At 39.7% G+C, this 20,724-nt stretch overlaps 1 protein-coding gene across 2 annotated transcripts in view; it reads left to right on the forward strand.

The window, feature by feature from the left end:
- The window catches only part of CYFIP1 (cytoplasmic FMR1 interacting protein 1), an 84,413-nt gene that overhangs the window by 15,536 nt on the left and 48,153 nt on the right, over positions 1–20,724 (forward strand). For both annotated transcript variants that reach the window (XM_074858966.1, XM_074858965.1), the window contains exons 2-12: positions 9,530–9,653; positions 9,831–9,920; positions 11,322–11,399; positions 12,438–12,539; positions 13,771–13,952; positions 15,284–15,380; positions 15,515–15,643; positions 16,930–17,034; positions 17,210–17,301; positions 18,534–18,651; positions 19,345–19,467. In XM_074858966.1, the coding sequence (XP_074715067.1) occupies positions 9,530–9,653; positions 9,831–9,920; positions 11,322–11,399; positions 12,438–12,539; positions 13,771–13,952; positions 15,284–15,380; positions 15,515–15,643; positions 16,930–17,034; positions 17,210–17,301; positions 18,534–18,651; positions 19,345–19,467 (1,240 nt within the window). The remainder of the gene's footprint in view (positions 1–9,529; positions 9,654–9,830; positions 9,921–11,321; positions 11,400–12,437; positions 12,540–13,770; positions 13,953–15,283; positions 15,381–15,514; positions 15,644–16,929; positions 17,035–17,209; positions 17,302–18,533; positions 18,652–19,344; positions 19,468–20,724) is intronic.

Below are 20,724 nucleotides of genomic sequence, written 5' to 3' on the forward strand. Positions count from 1 at the left end.
ATTTGGTTTTTCGAGGTGATAAGACTGGTGTATCACTGGGTGATTGAACCTTGATTGCACAGTCATAGCATAGGTATTGCTTCTGTAAAGAGATGTGGATTGCTTGTTCTGATGTTTCCCTGCAGGGGACAGAAGCTGGACAGGTAACAATGTAGGCTACATTAATGAAGAAGGTTGTGTGAAAAAAATCACATGTGACTGAACACAAAGAGCTTTTCGTTTGAGAAGTCGAGATTTTGTCAAAAAGACACCCCACCCCCCCCCCCAAATAAAAATAAATTTCTGTGCTTTAGCCTTACATTTTCCCCCAAATCTGTGTCTGCTCTTGCTTCCCCCTATGTGCCTCTCCAATGGCAGGGCAAAGCAGTTAATGTGAGCCATGCTGCCCCGTAGGAGTCTAATACTAAATTAATTGTTTGCATTATGTGGCCATTCTTCTGGGACTTGCTGTGGTGCTGGAATGGGATAATTCAGTGCCGGAATTTTTGTTTTCTCTTTTGCACCTATTGAGCCTTTTTTTATTCCAATCGCAGATGTACTTTTGAAAGCCTAACAGTATGTCAAATCTGTTGCACAAAAGACTGTCAGCTGCTGTTTGCTTTCTTCTGTCTTTTACTTTAATCAGGCAGGCCAGTAAATGATGTGAAAAGCATTTTTCTTCACTCCTTCGGCTTATGCAAATCTGTTGCTTAGGAACGAAGAGGAGCTCCAGTCCCGTAAGGAACATCCTACGCTGATCCTCTTGGCAAAAAGACAGATCGTGCTGTCCAGAGCACAGAAAAAGATCATTCAAAAGGAGAAGATCCAGCGCATTGCTATTCTCTGAAGCACTTCAGTTATCAGTCTGTTAAAATATTTTCTGCTCAGTCTGAATTGATAGGTATGCAGTTGAACAGCTGAGGCTTTTGAAGTTTAATTAAAAGAGAACTGAGAGAGATCTTGGATGTTCGAAAGAAAAGTGAATATTATAGTAATTGCTGTGCTGTTCTTGGAAGAGAAAATCCATTCCTTTTGTTAGCTCTTCCCTTCACAAGGGCCTTTTGTGATCAGAGTTTTACGGTTTAACTTGGGCAGGAACATTACACAGAATATTGAATCAAACTTTCTTCACAGGAAAATGATTTAATTCATTTTCTGCAAGCCAGTGATATAGAAGAATGACACAGTGGAACAGGAGAAACCTAAAAATGTTGTGTTGCTATAGGGATAAAACTTAACTTCTGCTGCTGTGCAGACCAAGCCTATTCCTGTGGGAATGTTGTCATTGGTTCCCATGGAGTTCACTGAGATTGGTTCAGCAGGCCATTTAATCATCTTTTAAAATTTATCTCTCTTTTAATTTATCTCCTCCTATGCATGGACTGTGGAACGCCTTTGTTCCTCCCTCTTAAGCTGTTGTACATAGTATTTTCCTGATTTTCATCATGGTATTCTGTCCTGTAAAGCAGGGTAAGTTTTGCTTTATTTATTTATTTATTTATGCCTGTTTTAAAAAGACAAAGCAACTCATGTGGATACATATTTCAATTCATGGATTGCACGGCAATTGTAATCTTCAGTATCCATGCCAGGCTTGAGATTTTGTTTTAAATTAAGATTCCAAGATGCTTTTGCAGACTTAGGAAAGAAAAGAGGCAATGTCAAAGGAAGTGCTGTTTAAAGTGCAGACAGACTTCCTCTTTGTCTTATTTTGAGCCTGGGAACATGTACAAGCACTTGGAGATCAAATGCATCTATTTAAAAGCAAAATGAAAAAATGTTTCCAGTGAACTGCAAAAAGGCCTGGGGCATCCCTTCCCACACCTGTTTTCAGTCAAATGAAACTGTTCTCATCTGCAAAGTCATAAAATATTCTAAAAGTTCTGTAATCCAGCATTTTTTTGTTAGTCGTTTAAACTCCACCTTAATTATCTCACTCTTTGGCATGATCCTTCTCCATTTTTTTGGATATGAAATAATTTTTTCCACTTAAAAATCTCAGTGTTTGAGATCTTTTTGGGTTATGTAGAGCGTGGTCTTACCAAAACCAATTCCCTAAATGTCCCAAAACACCTCTGCTTTCTTGGGCTGTATTCTCACGCTAGTATTTGCATGTGTTTTATTGGTGTTGGATGGATGCTAGTTTCAAGATCTGACATTGTACTGGGTGCCTGTTCTGTGCAGCAGGAGGTGGGGTGTGCTGCAGCATCTCTTCTTGCCCCACTTGAGCACTTGTACTAGCACATTGCGGAACATATGCTGGGAACTTCTCCCGCAGTGGAGAAAGAGAGAAACTGTGCTCGAGCGGGTCAGGCTTTGCTGATCCCAGCTCAGAGCGTGGCGTGTGTCCCCTGGCTGCCAGCTGCAGCCCAGAACTGCTGATCCAGCCTTTTGTGACTGGGGGGGCCCCAACCTCTCCTCTCAAGCGAGCAGTGGGAACTTGCCCTGCAGTTATGGTGTCCATCGAATGTCTTTTTCCTGAACTGTTTCAGGCTGTTTGAGGTGTAACTATCTGCATTTTCAGTGGATTCATGCTTCTTTTAAACTTCAAGTTTTCTTGGTGCTTGTGGTTAAATGACTGAAAATATAAGCTTTGCAGAATTTCTTGATTTTGTTTTTTGAGATGTGTATTTAAGATGTCCAACAATGGTGAAGTAAATGAGTCCCTGTGGTCTGACTTGTAGGGTTTGTAAAAATGAAGAGTTTATGATAATGAAGAGTTATGATCAGTGCTCAACCTTCTTTTTTGCATCTGAATCATGTCTTTGTTTTATGCTTTGCTCCTGGAAAAGCACTTCTTGCGTTTTCCTGTGTGCCCTGTTGCTTTTCGTTAATTACAGCTGGAGGTTAGCCAGTGCTGCTGCTTCTCTGACTCTTCTCACCCAGAGATTCAGCGTTGCTCAGCTCTTTGCCCATTTAGCTCTTCCAATCTGCCTGGCCAAGCGCAACCAGAGATGGTGGGGTGTGTGTTTAGGGCAGGGAGGGACGGGGTCTGTCAAAAGAGAAAGCAGCGGTAGGAGGGCTGTTCTGAAGAGGATAGGACCTCAGGAGAGGTTTGCTCTGCTGTCATTGCCGCGGGGACAGCCTGGGCATCTGGCAGTTTGTTCAGGAGCTGGTGGGACGTGCCTCATTTTTCAGCACCTGTTTTCAGAGTCCATCGGACAAGTGAGATGAACAAGTGGAGGAAAGTTACTTTATCCATCACTTTTTCATCTACCATTGCTAACTTGCTGCAGCACTTCATGCCAGGGCAGCTTGAGGACCTGACCCACCCCAGCTGAACACAGGCACTTGTTTTACTCTCAGACTGTTGGGGCTGTTCTGGTAATTCAGCTGAAGAAAGTGCAGATCCTTTAAGTCCTCTCTTTCATACTTATTTTTTTTCTTTTGTCGGAGGTTAATGATAAAAGGAAATCACTGTCCATGAATAGTTGATCTGTTGCCTGAATGAGATGAGCCTTTGCTCACCTTATCAGCTTGAGTGGCCTGGACAGTGAAGTTGGCTGAGGAGAGATTCCCTCTCTGTGGCACTGCCTGCTCACTCCTCAAATCATTCCCTTGTCGTGCTCTCAGCCAAACCCTTCTGTTTTCCATGGCAGTTTACCTTCCAGGGCAGGAGATGAGCATGTGGTAGCAATAGACTCTGTTGTGTCCATTACCTGATCTTTCCTGTATGCAGCAGTATGGCAAAAGATCTGCTGTAAGGAGCAAAAACCACCTGGAAGTTGTCACTGTGTCCAGATCGTTACCTGCTGCAACCCTCCATGTTTCAAGTGGTAAGACTGCTGGCTTACCGCTCTGATGGTTGTGTGAGGATAAGTCTTTAAAGATTTAAAGTGAGGGTGCTTAGGTGTTCTCAGGGTGTCAAATGTTTGAGTGAGTGATGCAAAGGAAAAAATTCGTGTCAGCTATGAGATTTAGGTTTTAATTATTTTTGTTTGTTTGAGAGAAGTTTAACATTGTTACTCGTTTTTCCAAAAAGGAGAGCAAGGTTTGCCATAAAGTGAATGCTTCTGCTTGTTGCGTAATAGTCTAAATCAGTGTCTTCTGAAGAAAAGTTGTTTTTGCTGTAGTATGATTCTCTCTACTTTTTTTTTTTTTTTTTTTTTTTACACCAAAGGAATGAATTATACTACTTATCTGCTTTCTGTGGGAATGGTCACTTGACAACCTTAGTCCAAAGGATAATGCGAGTTTGCAAGTAATTTAAACAGTGTTTGTACTTGTACCTCTCCAAGTAGTTACTTCCCATTCTTTCCCTATATATTTTCAGGATACTCAGTATACCTTCTGACTTTTTAAAAATGTTTTGTGATAACATGATACCATCCTTGTCATCTCCTTATCTTGTCTAACACAGCCATAGAATTTAATCTGATAATTTTTGTAGTGAAGTGCTTTCTTTTTCATCTGTAAGTAGAAATCATCAAACCCAGTTATCTGAGGTTGAATTTTTTTATGTTGAGCATCAATACCTTTTTTAAAGCTCAGCTGGATAAATTCTTGAGGCCATTAGAGGCTGTTTCTGGGGAAGTCTTGGCCAAGTGACTGTGGCAGAGGCTAAAGAGGAACTGGGTGGTAATTTCTGCATTTCTAACAAGGTCTCAAGAAGCCTACAGTTACCCAAGTTCATTTGTTTTACCCATATTTATTTTTTTTTAAACTTGATTGCTAGCTATGAGTTACATCTGTTTGATTGTGTGCACCGTTGCTAAACACATTTAAGAACTATCTCTTACCATCAAGCATCATTTTCCTGTTTTAGCTATTTATAGACTGAGTGCTTGAGTTGTCTTTTGATCTTCTCTTTGGTAAGTAATCTGACCTGCTTAATTCTGTCACTGGAAGAAATCTTAAAAACTCAAAGTTTTTTTTGTAACTCCTTAACTCCCTAGAATCTGGGGACATTTTGTTTGTTTTTTACCCTTGAGCTTGAGCTTGAGTAGTGTTACAGCAGTCCTTTCTCTCACAGTGATTCTGAAGTTAATGCTCTTTTCTCTTCTCTCTGCTTTCTCAGCCCTTACCTTCTGTTTTTTTATTATTTCTTTTGGTCACTTTTCTTTTTGCCCAAAAGACTTTTCCTCATAATTTGCTCCTGTTCTTTTTTGGTTTTTTCCAAATAGTCTGAAGCCTCAGGAGGCCTAAAAGAGCAAGGCTGAGAAATGCATGCTGGGTGTTTTCTGGTATGCTTGGAATTAAGAATATAGATCTTTCTCAAAGGCTTCAGCATTATCCTGTAAGGATGGAGATGTGAAAACAGTGTCTCTACTAGGATTGACATACAAAAGCAATGTTGAGAGCAGGGCACTGCTTACCACGGGGTTGCATGGCTGAGAACAATGGTACAGAATTACAACATCTAAAAAAGATTGGCAGATCTTTTGTCTGAATATGTTTCAGTAATAATCCAGCTCTGCAGTTAAATCAAAATGTAAACAATGCTAAAGGAGCTTCAAGGTCTGGTGCCTTTTTTTTGTTTGTTTGTTCTGTAGATAAAATGTGATGGAGGCAGCTCAGCAACCTTCTCTACAGCACAAGCTCTTCTGAGCAGGTCAGGCCCACCCGATGCTCATCTCCTTCAGAACTGAAGAAAAAGAAGAATATCTTAATTTAAGATAGTCAGTGGCCTTGCACTAACATACTTGAAGTTTCCCTAAAAACCCCCAGTGACATCCGATCCTTGGACATGGTGGGACTTGACACTGTAAGGCTGAAGCTTGTCTGTGCAGAAGATGGAGATTTACTTGCTTTGAAATCCAGAAAAAGGACCTGAGAATTGGCACAGACGGTGCTGTCTCCTGCTTAGAAAGCTGTGTGTGCTCATGAAACTCCAAAATTTAGCAGAACAGCTTGCTGGCGTATGTGATTCTCTCTCCTGGAGAGACATAATGTTAGATAATGAATGTTTTTTAATTAAGTTGTGTATGTCCAGGAAAACATGTTCCTGGAGTGCATTTTTACTTCAATGCTGTAATGATGGGTCATGATACAAAAATAACAAAAAGAAGATGATTTCAGTAGTAATTCTTACATGTCTTCTACCTGAGAAAAATCTGTCCTGGAAAATCTCAGGGAGGTACAAAGCTGAAAACACAACATTGAGGAATTTAGTAAGAAATAATTCTCACAGCTTGGGTAAATTTACTAGTATAACTATAATTATCAGTATGACTCCAGCGTTTTAATCTGTTCTCATTTAGGTTAACTCCTAATCAGACTTTTTTTTAAGTAGGTCTTTGAAGTTTCTTATGTTCTCTGCCAAAAAGAAGTCTAGTAAAGTATTAGCTCTCCTGCCCAGTAATTTCAACTGTAAGAACTCGTAGTGAATTACTCTTAAGGAGGCAAAACAATCCAATTTTGTGTCTTGGGAATTTTAAATTTCTTAGATTAATTTTGCTGAGACTTAGGGGGAAAAAATTTCTGGTTTTGCCAGCCCTCCATCTTTGTACTTTAGAAACAACCATTGTCTTTTGGAGCTGGTTTTATCAACAATAGCAGAAAAGAAGGGGGAAAAAATCCCAAACTTCAAGGAAATATTTTCTGTCCAGGTCCCAGGGCTTCCCCATCAGGCGAGGATGTGGCAAGGACCGTGTGGTGGTGTCACCTCACTGTGGGACGTTGTCTCCCAGCTAACAGGGCGTGAGTGTAACAGAGCTCCAGCTGCACCCTGCCGCTGCTGCTGGCTTCTTGGGGGGCAAAGGGAAAGCGCATATCATGCCCTCACAACATTTGCAAATGTGTCAAAGCTGGGCAGGAAGGGGCTGCTTCCTCTTTCAAGTCTTGCTAGGTACCAGAGTAAAAAAGCTGAATGACAGGAGCATTGAACTTGGCCAACAAAACATCAGGTGTGTGGATACCTTTGGCAAAATTACAAAGCGGAGCTGTCAGTGAGCCACCTTAAAACAAGAAGGCTTTTCTAAGAGTCTTCACCCAGTTACTTATGTAATCCTGGTTCAAAAAATGCTGATCTGTCTTTGGGAAATCATGCTGAAGGACTTGGAAAAATGCACCTTCCCGTATTTCTTTTCACAACCCAGGCAGCAGGAAGCTTTTGTTTCTTAGCTTGTGCCTCTGGCCTAGTAACAGGGGATTCCCAGACTTCTGCTATTAAATAGATGTCAGTGTAACTGAGATGGCATTTTTGTTTTGCTTATGCTTTGGCTTGTATTTTTACATTCTTTTCCAATTATTAAAAAAAATCCATGGATAGTTTAATGTCTGATAGTCTGAACATAGCTGATGCTGGAGGATTACTCCTGGGCAGTTGTAAATACTGAGGCCAAAAGCATGCAGATATGCTTTCTGAAATAGCATGTATGGGGAGTAAGGGCCATACCTTCAGAATATTTGCTTGTAGTGCTGAGGGAACAAAGTCAGGAGCCTGGCTTTTGTGAATACCTGGCTGTCTCCTGCAGCAGGGACCTTAGTCATCGATGGACTGTGTTTTAGGAGGAGAAGGAAGATGTGTGGATTGGGGAGAGAGTGTTGATACTTTTCTTGCGCTCAACGACAGCTCCCCTTTACATGGAAAAGAGCAGTAATTTTTGGTGTAGAATGGGCAACCATTTTTTGCTATGGTTTTTGAAGCATGGGTGGAGCAGGTTTTTGTAGCATGCCCCTGTTGTGCTTGCTTGGAGCCATTGCTTTGTGGCCATTTTGCCTGTCGTGCGGTGCAGTGGGGGAGAGGGCCATGGGCCCATCGGTCCCATCACTGTCACGTCCCAGAGCAGCCGCACAGCCTGGTGTTTCTGCTTTGATAGAGAGGCTAGGAGGAGGAAAAGTTTCCATTTGTAAGGAGCCTCTCAGTTAAACTAACCTATGTAGAGTGTTGTGTTGTTTTCTTTTTTAGCTAAAGCTTGATCTATAGATATTCAGACTGAAAGTTAAAATACTGTTTATTTTAAATGCTCTGACTTCTTGGCATCTCTTCTCCATTTGCTGTAGGGTAAAACTGTTGAGAGTCTGACCTCCTCGCAGGACTTTTGCCCACATGTGGAATTTTTTTGGTATTTGTTTATTTATCGAAGGGAGGACGCCGTGGTTTTTGCTGGTCTCTAATTTGAGAATAACTGTGGTTCTTGTGATGGAGCTTGAGCTGAGTGTAGGCAGGTGTTGGGCAAGCGTCCCAGCACAGGTCTGCCAGCCAGCACTCCTGTCAGTCCAGTCCTTCCTCGTTTTTTGGCAGGGATCACAAATTGCACAATATGGGTATTTATTTATTTTAACAAAAACTCACATGCTTAGGCTTGAACCAAGGTTTGGGCTGGTGTTTCAAGAAGCAAAAGGCCGCTGGGCCTTTCTGATGGTAGTTGTTTAAAGTTGTCGGCGAGCTCTCTCTGTGTGTGGTATGTTAGCTTTGTGGCAATGGCTTGGGACGCAGAGTTCGTCTCTAAAGGTAGATAGGTAATCGCTTTTGGCTGCTTCCTTCCCTTAGCTTTGGGTTTTGGGGTTTTTTTGTCAGCTGAGGCCTTCCTTGGAGGTAAAGCTGCTGTTTCTGTGGAGCTTTCCCCAGAAAACCAGTAATTAGGTAAGAGAAAGTGAGGAGGTTTTTCTACCAGGCCGCTAAAAGTGCAGTGCGTGGTGGAATTGCCAGCCTGCCCTGGCTCTCGGTGAGCTTTTGGCAAAGCTGTGGTGAGATCTGCTTGTTCACCGCCCTGAATGTGGGGATGGCACAGCTCCAGGGGGGTGACGTGTGCCAGGCAGGGCCCTGCTGCTCTGGGGTGTGGGCGCTTAGTGCTCCTGCCCTCCTGGTTAGTCGAGAGCAGTGCTCAGCTGCTCCTCTCACAGTAGGTGCATGGTTTTACTCTGGTAAGTGGAGGAAAATAACTTGCAAAGCTCTATAGAGAAAAAGAGACAGCTTGATTAGAGATGTTGCCTTAAAAACAAGTAATTTTTTACTCCACCGAGGAGGATGAGTTTTCTATATATTATACAAAAGTGGATGATTGAGTTGTTCCACCCCACGCTTTCTTCCTAAAATTTCTTCTTGTTGCTGTTCTTGGTGCAAAACCCCATGTGGTGGCAGCATTCAGAGGTGTATGGGGATTGCCATGACCCTGAGGGGTTTGGGGCCTCTCTATCACTAACTACTCAATGTGGATCTCGATGTCCTAGGACATGAAACACTGGAGACTGCTGACACCTTTTGACAGCGAGGTTTCCTAAAGATGAGATGGTAGTAGTATCTGTGCATAAGGGTTTGAAGACACCTTGGCTCAAAACTGAACATTAGAGGTCATCCTTCCCTCTAGTTTTCTATTTTTGGTGTGCAGCAGTGGGGGAAGAGAAACATTCCTCAACTCATAAAAGTAAGGAGGAGAATGTTAGTCCTAAAAGTCTTCTTTAAACTTGTATACTAAAACCAACTGGGTTTCAGTTTGACTGTTTCCCTTCCGTTATGGTTGAAGGGAAAGCGCACATTTCTCACAACATAAGTAGTTCCCTGCTTTTCATTGCATACTTGTTTGTTTTCTGTGTATATAGTAACACATAAAAAGTTATATATACGTGTCTATACATACATACATACATGTATGTATCTTTAAACCAGGTGCAAAATGACTGCTCAAGTAACACTGGAGGATGCCTTGTCCAATGTGGATCTCTTGGAAGAATTACCATTGCCAGATCAGCAACCATGTATTGAGCCCCCGCCATCATCTCTGCTTTACCAGGTATGTTGTTCATTGTAGGAAAAATTTCCATTTCCCATTGCTGTTAAGAAAAACAGTATGTGCTTTTCAAAAAAAACCAAACCCAAAACAAAACCAAAAAGTGTTTATGTTTGCAATATATATAAAAATTATTTTTTCCTACTGAAGATTTAATTGTATATTTTGCTTTCTCTGCAGCCAAACTTCAACACTAATTTTGAAGACAGAAATGCATTTGTCACTGGCATTGCAAGATACATCGAGCAAGCTACAGTCCATTCGAGCATGGTAAATAGATGTTCAGATATATAGTTTTGTATTACTTAGAATAAAAGGAGAGGAACTTGTCTTCTTGCAGTTCATTATAAGAATTGTGGTCTCAGAAAACCAGAAACCAGGTTATCTATAACACTTCCAAGAGGCAGTAAGATGAAAAAGTGTGTGGCTTTTCTTTTTTCGCACATGTACTTCTTGATAATTTTTAAATTGTCTTTCTTCTTGATCAACCAATGTTGCTCAAAAGTTTCCTGCTTTCATTGCATATTTTTCCAGTATTCTGAGGTGAGTTAGTTGTATTGACAGCTAGCTTCTGTAGCTTGAATGAAAAATTACTTTCCATCCTCCCAAATTTCCACTATTTCTCTGTCAGTTTAGTGGTGTTGAAGGGTTTTTGTTGGCTTCCTCACTGAGGGAGTGTATGTTAGTGGTTTATTGGCCTGCTTTTGTGTAAGGTGTTCTGTGGTTTTTAACAGTTCCACAATAGAAGATAAGACTTTATGCTAGTAACTCAGTCTCTTCTTATGGTGTAGCTGTTTTGGGATACAAAAAAACTTGCAGGCTGCAAATGCTGGTCTGTACTGAACTTGTTGTCGTTTGATGGCACTCTTGGAAAATGAGGAATAATACATCTTGTAATTCTAGAGGCCAGTTCACAAACAGTGAAATGGGCAGATTAAGCACCTGATTACATGCTGCTGAAAAGTATGTAAATTTACACCAATCTACTTTTAAAATTATCTGGCGACTCCTTAACTTGTTTTGATTGTTTGGATGTTGTTGGACTTCTCCTTTGACCTGTAAAAAAGAGTATTGCTCTGCATGTGTTGACTCTTTTTCATCCTCGACTATTTGACCTGCAGTGCCTGAGTTTAAAAAGAAAAACAAACACCACCCCACTACTCTCCCCCCTCAGATTAGCATTTTTATTTGTATTTATAGATCACAGTGTCTTTAGTTTTGGGAAGAAAGAACAACACAAAAAACAATCTGATCTGGGGAGATAATAATTTTTGTTATTAGGTAAGCATAATTGCTGCAGTTGTTGATTAGTGATCTGATAGGTATTTGTTGGCTTAAGTGGTATGAAGATGATGATGTGAACTGTCTCAGAATTAGGTTGGGTGCTAAAACAGATAACTGAGAATAAATGGAATTTTTTTAGCTTTTGAATTATAGACAAGATGGAAGTCAGTAGCTGGTCAGCTCTGATACATGTAATATGCCAGCTGAGCCCATGAATTATGGTAATGTTATTTAACATACATACAGCTTGCAATATATGTGTGTTTGTACATATCTGTTCTGATACGAGATAGGTTCATTTGGACAAAGGTTTGGAATGAGGGAAGACAAGTGGATTTAACCCTTTTGTATTGCAATGCCTAATTATACTCAGTGTCTTTCTTACAGAATGAAATGCTAGAAGAAGGTCAGGAATATGCAGTCATGTTATACACATGGAGAAGCTGCTCAAGAGCCATTCCTCAGGTAAAGGATGAAAATTAAACTGTCATGCAACACGTGAACTTCTGTCTTGTTTTGGTGTGGAGTTGCACAGATAGAGCTTTGTTAATGAGCTCTGAAATTTAGTCTGCTTTGACTCCTGAATTATTAAGTTGGGCATGCCATAGAGTAGTGTCTTTTAGCACTTGAGGTCCAGTTGGACTCTTTTTTTTTTTTTCTTTTGATAAAGCATCTATAGGAATATCTCATGGGCTTTGTGTCAGTCTTACTGATGGGTTCGAGAGTAGTGCAGTGGTAATGTGCTCTAGAAGGAACACCTTTGATTGTTGGATCTGTTTGAGGTCAAAATTTCATTCAAGACAACAGACTCTTCCCACTCCCCAACTCAATTTTTAAATTCAGAACAGGTTTAACAAATAGCATAGCATGTAACAACTAACATTCTGGTTAAACATTTAAGTTTCTAGACATCCTAGGTAGTCATTTTCTAAATGTCAGAGCTAGTGTTTTCTTGATCTGTACACAAAAATAAACCCCTGTGAATAGGTGACAAGTCAGCCTCAAGTGTCTGGGAATGGTTGTACAGGCATGGGGCGGGAAGAATACTAAGATGCATCAGAAAACTGAACAAAATTATAACCATGAGTTGACACCTGCCTGCTTTATAGGGACTTTGTAATGCAATTATTTTTGTACTGAAATGCAAGGAAAGCTTATCCTGTGGTTTAAATATTTAGAATGGAAGTCAGGTAGTCTTAATTTCTAGTTCTGGCTCTGTTTTAGTGCATGATTTTGAGCAAGTGGCTTAATGTGGAACGAGTATTGTCCTAACCATAAAGAGGTGTTTGACAACTAAATTATTTGCTGTGAGGTAATAGAAATTTTTTTTTTTTTTTTTTTACACACAGTTAAGCTTAGTAGACTAGCATAATATTACCAAACCCAGAAATTTGTTCCTTACGTTTGTGTCTTTAGGATGATAATGGATTTTCTCAGGATCTTAGTTTCTGAGACTTTATCAGGGAAAGTTCCAAGTGTAATGATGTCTTTCATTATCCTCAGGTCAAGTGCAATGAACAGCCTAACAGAGTAGAAATTTATGAGAAAACTGTGGAAGTTCTGGAGCCAGAAGTCACCAAGCTGATGAATTTTATGTATTTTCAGGTAAAAGGAACGGAAACAAAATTTGTCAGTAGGCTTGTATTTTTACATTCCTATTTTGTATGCCTGATATTGTGTGCTCAGATACTGAACCTAGGCATTATACTTTCAAAAAAAACCCCATATTGTCTCACAGAAGGGTAGAATTTCTAATGCCTATCTTAAAAACTTCAGGCAATCTCCATTAAGACTTTGGGCATAAAATCAAAGGTAATTGCATACGGTCCCTACATAGCACATGGGGACAAAGATCTGGCACTTTAGGAAGACAGGAAATAGAAATGTAATATGTTTCAGATGTATACATAAAGCATCTCGGAACAGAAACCATTTGTTGGGGAGTGAGGGATCCACAAGTCTGGACACCAGAGCAGCAGGTGCAACTTTGCTATGGAAATCCATAATGGAGGCAAGCTAACCCAGTTGTTGTGACCTGCCAGCCCCCCGAGCTACATGGGCACTGGAGAATAGCAGTCTGTCTTGCTTTTGCTTCCCATGCTGGCAGCTTGCCATTTGGTTCAATGGACTGAGGATGTTTCCAGGCATTATTTGGAGGGAGCTGGAGTAGCTAGAGCCTGCGAGCTCCAGAGCACACAGGAAGAGGAGACTGAATGAAATGTAATATTTCCTGTCGTCTTTCCCAACTGGCAGAACTTACTGAGTACAAACAATCTCCTTTCGTTGAAGGAGATTAGTGCTCTAAAGTCAGAACAGATTCCTCCTTACGTTCAAAGTTGCTGTCTTGTTTGTGCTTGTAATCTCCATCTCAGATGGCCCTGATGTGCACTTGGAAATAAGCCCTCAAATAAACTAAACATGTGCCAGGGTGATTTTGAGAGTTGGCATGAACAGTGTGCGGTGGATTTTTTGTTTTAAGGGAACATACATCTGCCTTTTAATGCATATATACTCCCTCACTAAAGAGCATGAAATCACTTGTTTCAAAGGGATTTTAAAGTTTTATGACTTTTATCTGCAAAGAAGAACCTTGGGTCTTGTGCCAGGCAAGCTCTGTGGCAAAAATTACTGGTGACACTTGTAGCACACAGCAAATACACAGAGGTGGAGCTGGAAAGTCTGTGCTGATGCCTTGTTAGCCTTGCATGCTTTAAACATTTTTCTGCTTCAGTGGCTCTCTTCACTGGACCAGCTCCAGTTACCCGATGAAACTTTTTTCCTGGAAATGTCATGGCTTTTACTCCCTGTTTCTTCTATTTTTTTTTTTCCCCATTAGAGAAATGCAATTGAACGATTTTGTGGGGAGGTAAGACGCTTGTGCCATGCGGAGAGGAGGAAGGACTTTGTGTCTGAAGCATATCTGATCACGCTGGGCAAATTCATCAACATGTTTGCAGTACTGGATGAGCTGAAAAATATGAAGTGCAGCGTGAAGAACGACCATTCAGCCTATAAGCGGTGAGTGGTAAGAAGCACCAGGACCCGGGTTTCTGCTGCCAGGATACAGGCCTCCCGCAAGATGGCAGCAGTTGCTCTTTTTCTGACAGCTTTCTCTTCAGAAGTAGTCCCTTCACACGTGGGCCAGATTACCTCAAAACTAGGGATGCATTGACTGCAGTTAGGCTATTTTCTTTACTCTGTTCTTCCAGCAACAAAAGGATCTTCTGCCTTTTAATGCCAAGCTGTCAAATACTTCTGTCTTGGTATATGCTAAACGTACTTTGCTCAGTAAAGCTTTTCTTTTTATGTTTGAGAGGGAACTAGCTCTCTGGTCGCTTGTGCCTATCCCTTCCCATCCTTGGCGTTTGTCACCGAGTTGTTAACTCTTGTTCTTAAGACATTTCAGCTGTACTGTTCAAGGTTGTCGTGACCACAGGTGTAGGGGAGGAGGGTGGGATATCAGTGGCCAAGTTTTGTGCTTGAGCTGCCAGATAGTATCGGGTATCTTTTGTCGAACATGACGGTCAGAGCAGCAGGGGAAGACAGTCTTTATGCCACCTGTAGCATCTGTGGTCTTTCATAAAGAGAACCATTCAGGCGGTGATTAGCCAGTTTTATCTATGCTGCTTCCATTTACATGAGATTTAATTTCTGCCTCTACCTTTTGTAGTTGTTGTTGTTGTGCATGGAGACCATTTAACTTACTTGGTTTGGGGTTGTGGGTTTTTTTTTTTTCTTTGCAGGCCTGCTTCGAGGACAAACTCTGTTTTCTGGGAAGGCTGACTTCCTGGGTTGTTGCATGGCTTGGGTCTATAGAGTCATTGCTGCCCTCATCAGCTGAGGGATATACCCAGCGTTTGTTGGGTTGGATTGGATTGGATCTTTTAACTAGAGTGCAGTGGGGGATTTGGGATTGGAAAACAGTTAATTTGGGATAAATTAAGTCCATATCTCTCTTATAGTGAACTTTCACCGTTCTTTTCAGCTATTTTCCTAAAAAGCCTTTCCTTTATCTCTTATGAAACAGGCTCTTCACACAGATTTGTTGAGTCCATAGCCTGTGTTTGGATAAGTCACATTTATAAAGCTGTGGCAAAAAAGTACTGTCTCTGTCTGCCAAGTTCTCTTTTTGCTGGATTCATGAGTTTGGAGGTGGGAGATGCAATGAGGTTGACAATCCTGTACGAGCAGTGAATGATACGCCATTGTACTTGCACTTAAAGATCTGCTGACACCTTACAGTTCCTCTGGCAGATTTGGGGACGAGTGTGTTTCTGTTGAGAGGGGACAGATCTGCTTACAAGCAGTCCTGCTGAGGGGAAATACTGGTTTTTCTTCTGTTTTCAAAGAGCTGCTCAGTTCCTGAGGAAAATGGCAGATCCTCAGTCCATTCAAGAATCCCAGAACCTCTCCATGTTTCTTGCCAACCACAACAAGATCACACAAGTAAGCTTTGTCTTTTTGCTAAGTACCTAATGCTTTACAAAACTCTTAAAATAAAACTCTTACAGTTTTGTAGTAACTGTTGATCCCCAGGGAGTATATAGTTGACTAATACCCTTTTCTTCTTTTTTTCCCAGTCTTTACAGCAGCAGTTGGAGGTGATCGTTGGCTATGAAGAGCTGCTTGCGGATATTGTGAATTTGTGTGTGGACTACTATGAAAACAAAATGTATCTAACACCCAGTGAGAAACATATGCTTTTGAAAGTAGGTTTCTTTTTGGTACAAAATTTAAAAAGAATGGTTGTGGCAGGACACAGACATTTGAATTCCTGTTTGTTTGGGTTTTTGGTTTGTGTTGTTTTTTTTTTTTTAAATGGAACAAAATTAATAAAAACTCAAATGATTCCTTTTTCTTTTTTTTTTCTATCTCCATTGTCTTTTTATGTTATTACATGCTAAATCTGTTTAGAAAGTTTCTAATCCATTTTTGCTTTGAAGTTGAAGTTGACCTAATGGAACGGCAGCCTTGTTAGGAAACCAGTTCCATGGTATTGTGTCTCTATGAAGTATAATGACAGCAGAAAGGAACTACTATGTTTTGGTTTTAGATGTGTGGCAAGTTTGTATAAAAGGCTTTTGGAGATATTGAAGTGTTTTTGGTGTATAAAAGATTTCAGGGAAGAAGCAGCTTAAAATTAGGGTTTATAAGTAGATTAGTTGGTATATGTACATGTGATAAGAGGGTGCTGGGCAACATGAAGTAATGTTATCAGCTGCGTGTCTTGCAATGGAAGAAGAGGTATAGAGTTAGAATTGAAAATCTGCCTCATGAAAAATGTTTTGAGTCCCTTCAGTGCTTAACTTCTGAAGAGCTCTGTTTGTTAAGAACAAACTAAAGCATCGTGAAACAGTACATGAACTCTAGAACATTTGCATTCTGTCTGCAGGGATGTGCAACATGTCTTTCAAATTTAGGCCTTTGGTTAATTCACACTTAGAACACATTAAGTTGCTGATGCTCAGCTCTTGCTGTTGTAAATATGCAATTATAACTTTATGTTAATGAATAACTCGGACAAAATTCAATTAGATTTTTTTTGGATGCTTCTGAGCTCTTGAGTGTATAATTCAGAGATGTGCTGAAAGCCATAAAAAGCAATAGCTCAGAGATGTTCGATCTAAACTTCTGTTACAGATCAGTTTGCACAGAATTTTAATAAAATGGAAGTGAAAAAACCTGTCTAAAACCAGCCAGACTCTAGTTTCAGTGAGATTTTTTTGTATGCTAAACCTTTATACAAACAAGTAGCATCTTTTAAGGATAACTGATCAGGCTAATGTTAATGTAAAAACTACTAATATACATATAATAAAAGAATACTACAGAAATCTATGTATTTGAAAATATATCCTGTTTGAAGGAGGGTGGGTGTTTCAGGACTGTATTTTTAAAGTATTACTTTTTTTTTTATATGAAGAATGGTTTTACAGCAGCAGGTTTTTATCTCTGAAGTCCTTTTGCAGAGAAGCTTCGTTTTTTTCTTTTTCAGGTTATGGGCTTTGGATTGTACCTGATGGATGGAAGTGTCAGTAACATCTATAAGCTGGATGCGAAGAAAAGGATAAATTTAGCCAAGATAGACAAGTTCTTCAAGGTTGGTTAAGAGGTGTTTCTTAATACATGATTTTAAGGGTCATTTATCTTGCATTTTAAATATAATTAAATAGAATAAGGATCACTTTGGACTTTCATATGGGTAAAAAATTGTTTCCTTTCACTAAGATTTCTGGTTAATAATTTATCTAATTTGATTTGTTCCTTGTGTACAGCAATTGCAGGTTGTCCCACTGTTTGGTGACATGCAGATTGAACTTGCAAGATATATTAAGACCAGTGCCCATTATGAGGAAAATAAATCCAGGTAAGGGGGAGAAGGAAACAAAGAGGGGAGGTTCTGGGCTCGGGGAAACTCAGACCCTCGGAGTGTATTTTCATAATCACCCATTAGTCTATGGGCCTGTGGTAATTACTTCAATAGGATTTTTGCCTCGGTCTACTTTTTGGTGTGGGTATTTTACTATTAATGTACTTCATGTAATAAATACAACTGAAGAAGCAGGTTGTTTAAAGACCTTTCTATGCTGCTGAGCTCATTCTTGCATCTGTGACATTTCTTATCACCTGGGTTGGAGGAAACGAATTTTATCTTATACTAATTTCATTTTTATTTTTTCCTTTAAATATGAAACTTTCTTTAAAAGAAATGAAGGAATTACTAAGCAAGGTGAGCAGTAGTAGTGCATGGGTAAATAGGCATGTTTATATTGTATATGGAGCAGCAACTTAGCTTGTCTCCCCTCTCTTTTTTTTTTTTTTTTTTTGGCTAGGTGTGCAGCACAGCAAAATGGCTGGAAAATGTAGCCAGTTTTTACATAAATGGTTCCCTTGTTTATGGTTATTGCTTTGTTTTAGTGAACGTTTCTGTGCTCCTCCAAGACCTTCCCTCCATGCAGTTACATGAATTTAGAATGTAGTGCTTTGCATTTTAATTTCTGCAGAAAAAAACATAACCTGCATGTAATTGCTGAAAGAAAATCAACAGTAGCGGGCCTACTGAGCTACTAAAAATATGAGCATACTTAACATGACATTCTTGGTAGCATGTCTTCTGTGTCCCTCTTGATAACATGTTAATAATGCCTTTTTTTTTTTTTTTTATAGTTGGGAGCATACTGTAGGCTCTTCATAGTTAAACAAGAATAACAAAAAACAATGTGAAGGTAGCTGGATATATCTTACAGCCTTTACCTATACTTCTGCCCTGCCTTTCAATACTTTTCAGTTCTGTCCCTAAGTGTATGCTCCTGAAGAGAAATGCTGGTTTGCATTTCATAGCAGTAGCCTTTAAAAAAGAAAAGAAAAGGAAAAAGCTTTTTTTAAGACTTAGAAGAAGTGCTGTTTGGACTCAGAAGAGCAATCCATCACTAATGGCTTGTGCAGGGTCAGAGGTAGAGGTGTGAGGAGAGGAAAGGCCTCAGAGGATAAGGAAGATTTTTAAAAGAAATTATGCATTGTGGTTGGTTCTTTGCAGTATCAGTTGTACTATTTATTGTCTAAACTGATCTAGGTGGATTTTTTTGTTGTCTGAAACAGATGGACATGCACATCTTCCAGCAGCAGTCCCCAGTACAATATATGTGAGCAGATGATCCAAATCAGAGAAGACCATATGCGTTTCATATCAGAACTGGCTCGATACAGCAACAGTGAGGTGTGTGGAATTAGAGCTATTCATGGAAATTTCATGTCACTGTTAAATATCTGAAGAGCAGTAAACCTCAGGCTAGGTAAATGACAAAGCTTGATCATCTGAATCAGGAAGAGCTGGCTGCAGGACTACTACCCAGTTTCTGCATGATATTTACACTATTTAAATTTAAAATAATAATGATAATCATACAAACTGCAGTATTATTCTGCTTGTATGTGTATATATCTATATCTTTACCTATCTAGGATAATATCCTAGAACTTTTGGCATGTCTCTTTTGAAATAGGTTGTCTAGCCCTTACTCCAAATGGGTGCTCATAGCAGTTTAAATGAAACAAAAAGCTAAGAGGTTAGCTAAAAAAAAAATTTAAAAAAATAAAAGAATGCATACGTATAGCTATATAGAATCTGTAACATATATATATATATATATATATAAAAAATCAGTGTCTTGAATTCATCTGCAACAATGTTTTGGTGATTAGGAATACCAGTGGTTTTCATCATTCAACCAAAATCTGTGAAGTTTAACTATGTAAGTCTCTAGAAGAAGGAGGTGATATTAATACAGGTGTTGGTACATGATGCTGTTTTAATGCTTAAAAGAAATCTGTGTAGAAATTTAGCTATGGATGCTGGATATAGCATGTTCTGATGTGGATTGGGGTTTTTTGTTGTTTAATAATGTTTTAGGTGGTGACTGGATCTGGTCGACAGGAAGCTCAAAAAACAGATGCAGAGTATCGGAAGCTCTTTGATCTCTCTCTCCAAGGCCTGCAGCTTCTCTCCCAGTGGAGTGCACATGTCATGGAAGTGGTATGTTATCTGGGGAATAAAACCAGATGAAAAAGAGGCGGCTTGGTGAGGTTGAACAGGCTTTGTTTTAATGGAATGAAAAATGTGTGTTGTGTTTTGTTCCCGTAATTCCCCTCTTCCTTCTTCCTTCACTCCTTTTCTCCTCCTGCTCCAAACCACATTTTCAGAGGAAGGCACATGAAGTTCTCTGCGGCTAGGAGTAATATTGCCACTTTGAAGATCCAGTAGCATGTACAATCTTATACAGTACATTCAACTTGTTATAGTTAATGGATAAGTGATCACCTGTGAGCCTTGACCAGATGTTTTTATGTTGCTCTTGATATGTACATATTGTAGAGTAATACTTCATTATTTTCCTAAACATTGTTTAAAATCGTATTGTTAGAAATACCCATACCAACATGCAGTCACACAGGAGGTGATGTTTCAACAGTTTCAACTGGCTGTGTTTAGACATCATCCCTTAGTAAATTGAAGCATGTAAGGTCTTAACCAAAGACTCAAAAATGGATGGAAAGGCTCCCATTGGCTTTAGATGAGGCTTTTAGTCAAAAGGAAAGTAAACGTGGGGGAAGAAAAATTTGAGAGAAGATAAGGGAGAGGAAATAAAGAACCTGCGAACCTGCAGAGTTGTTTATGTTTTAATAATTTATTTTAAAAACAGATGCCTGTTAGAAAAGTGGCTCTTTTTTTCCAGTAAGAAACTGCTTAAGGCAGAAATTGAAGTGGAAGATACAGGAGTCCTTTTTATACTGCAGACACTTAGATAAAAGCTGCATGTCTTACCTGCACCAAAGCATGTTCTAGAAGGGTTTGAAACAGATGACGTGTTGTATGAGAGAAGCCAGACTTGCTTCTACTCTTTCTCTGATGTCTGAGGGAGCGTCAAGCCATTTGCACTGTGTGAATCCAGTGCAGTCAGTGGTCATAGCTAGAGAACCAGTCTCCTTTCCTTCTGTATTTTTAACTGCCTCTTTTCAAAGCTGTTAGATGAGTCGTGCTTTTTCCTGTATTATCCTATTCTTATTTAAATCAACAGTGTATTTTATGGTGAAAATCTTGTTCTCCTTTTCTCCTTCTTAAGAGAGGTTGCTGTTGTCTATTTCTGGCCTCTGCAACTCCCAGACTTGCTCCCTTTATTTCTGTCATTGCAAATTGCTGCATTCAGGCTCTCTCTTCACGGTGACAGTGTTCCTATTTTATTATATCTCTGTAGAAATTATATTCTATTATATCTCTGTAGAAAGTATCTCA

The sequence above is a fragment of the Strix uralensis genome, chromosome 2 (genome assembly GCF_047716275.1).
Source record: "Strix uralensis isolate ZFMK-TIS-50842 chromosome 2, bStrUra1, whole genome shotgun sequence".
Lineage (NCBI taxonomy): Eukaryota > Metazoa > Chordata > Aves > Strigiformes > Strigidae > Strix > Strix uralensis.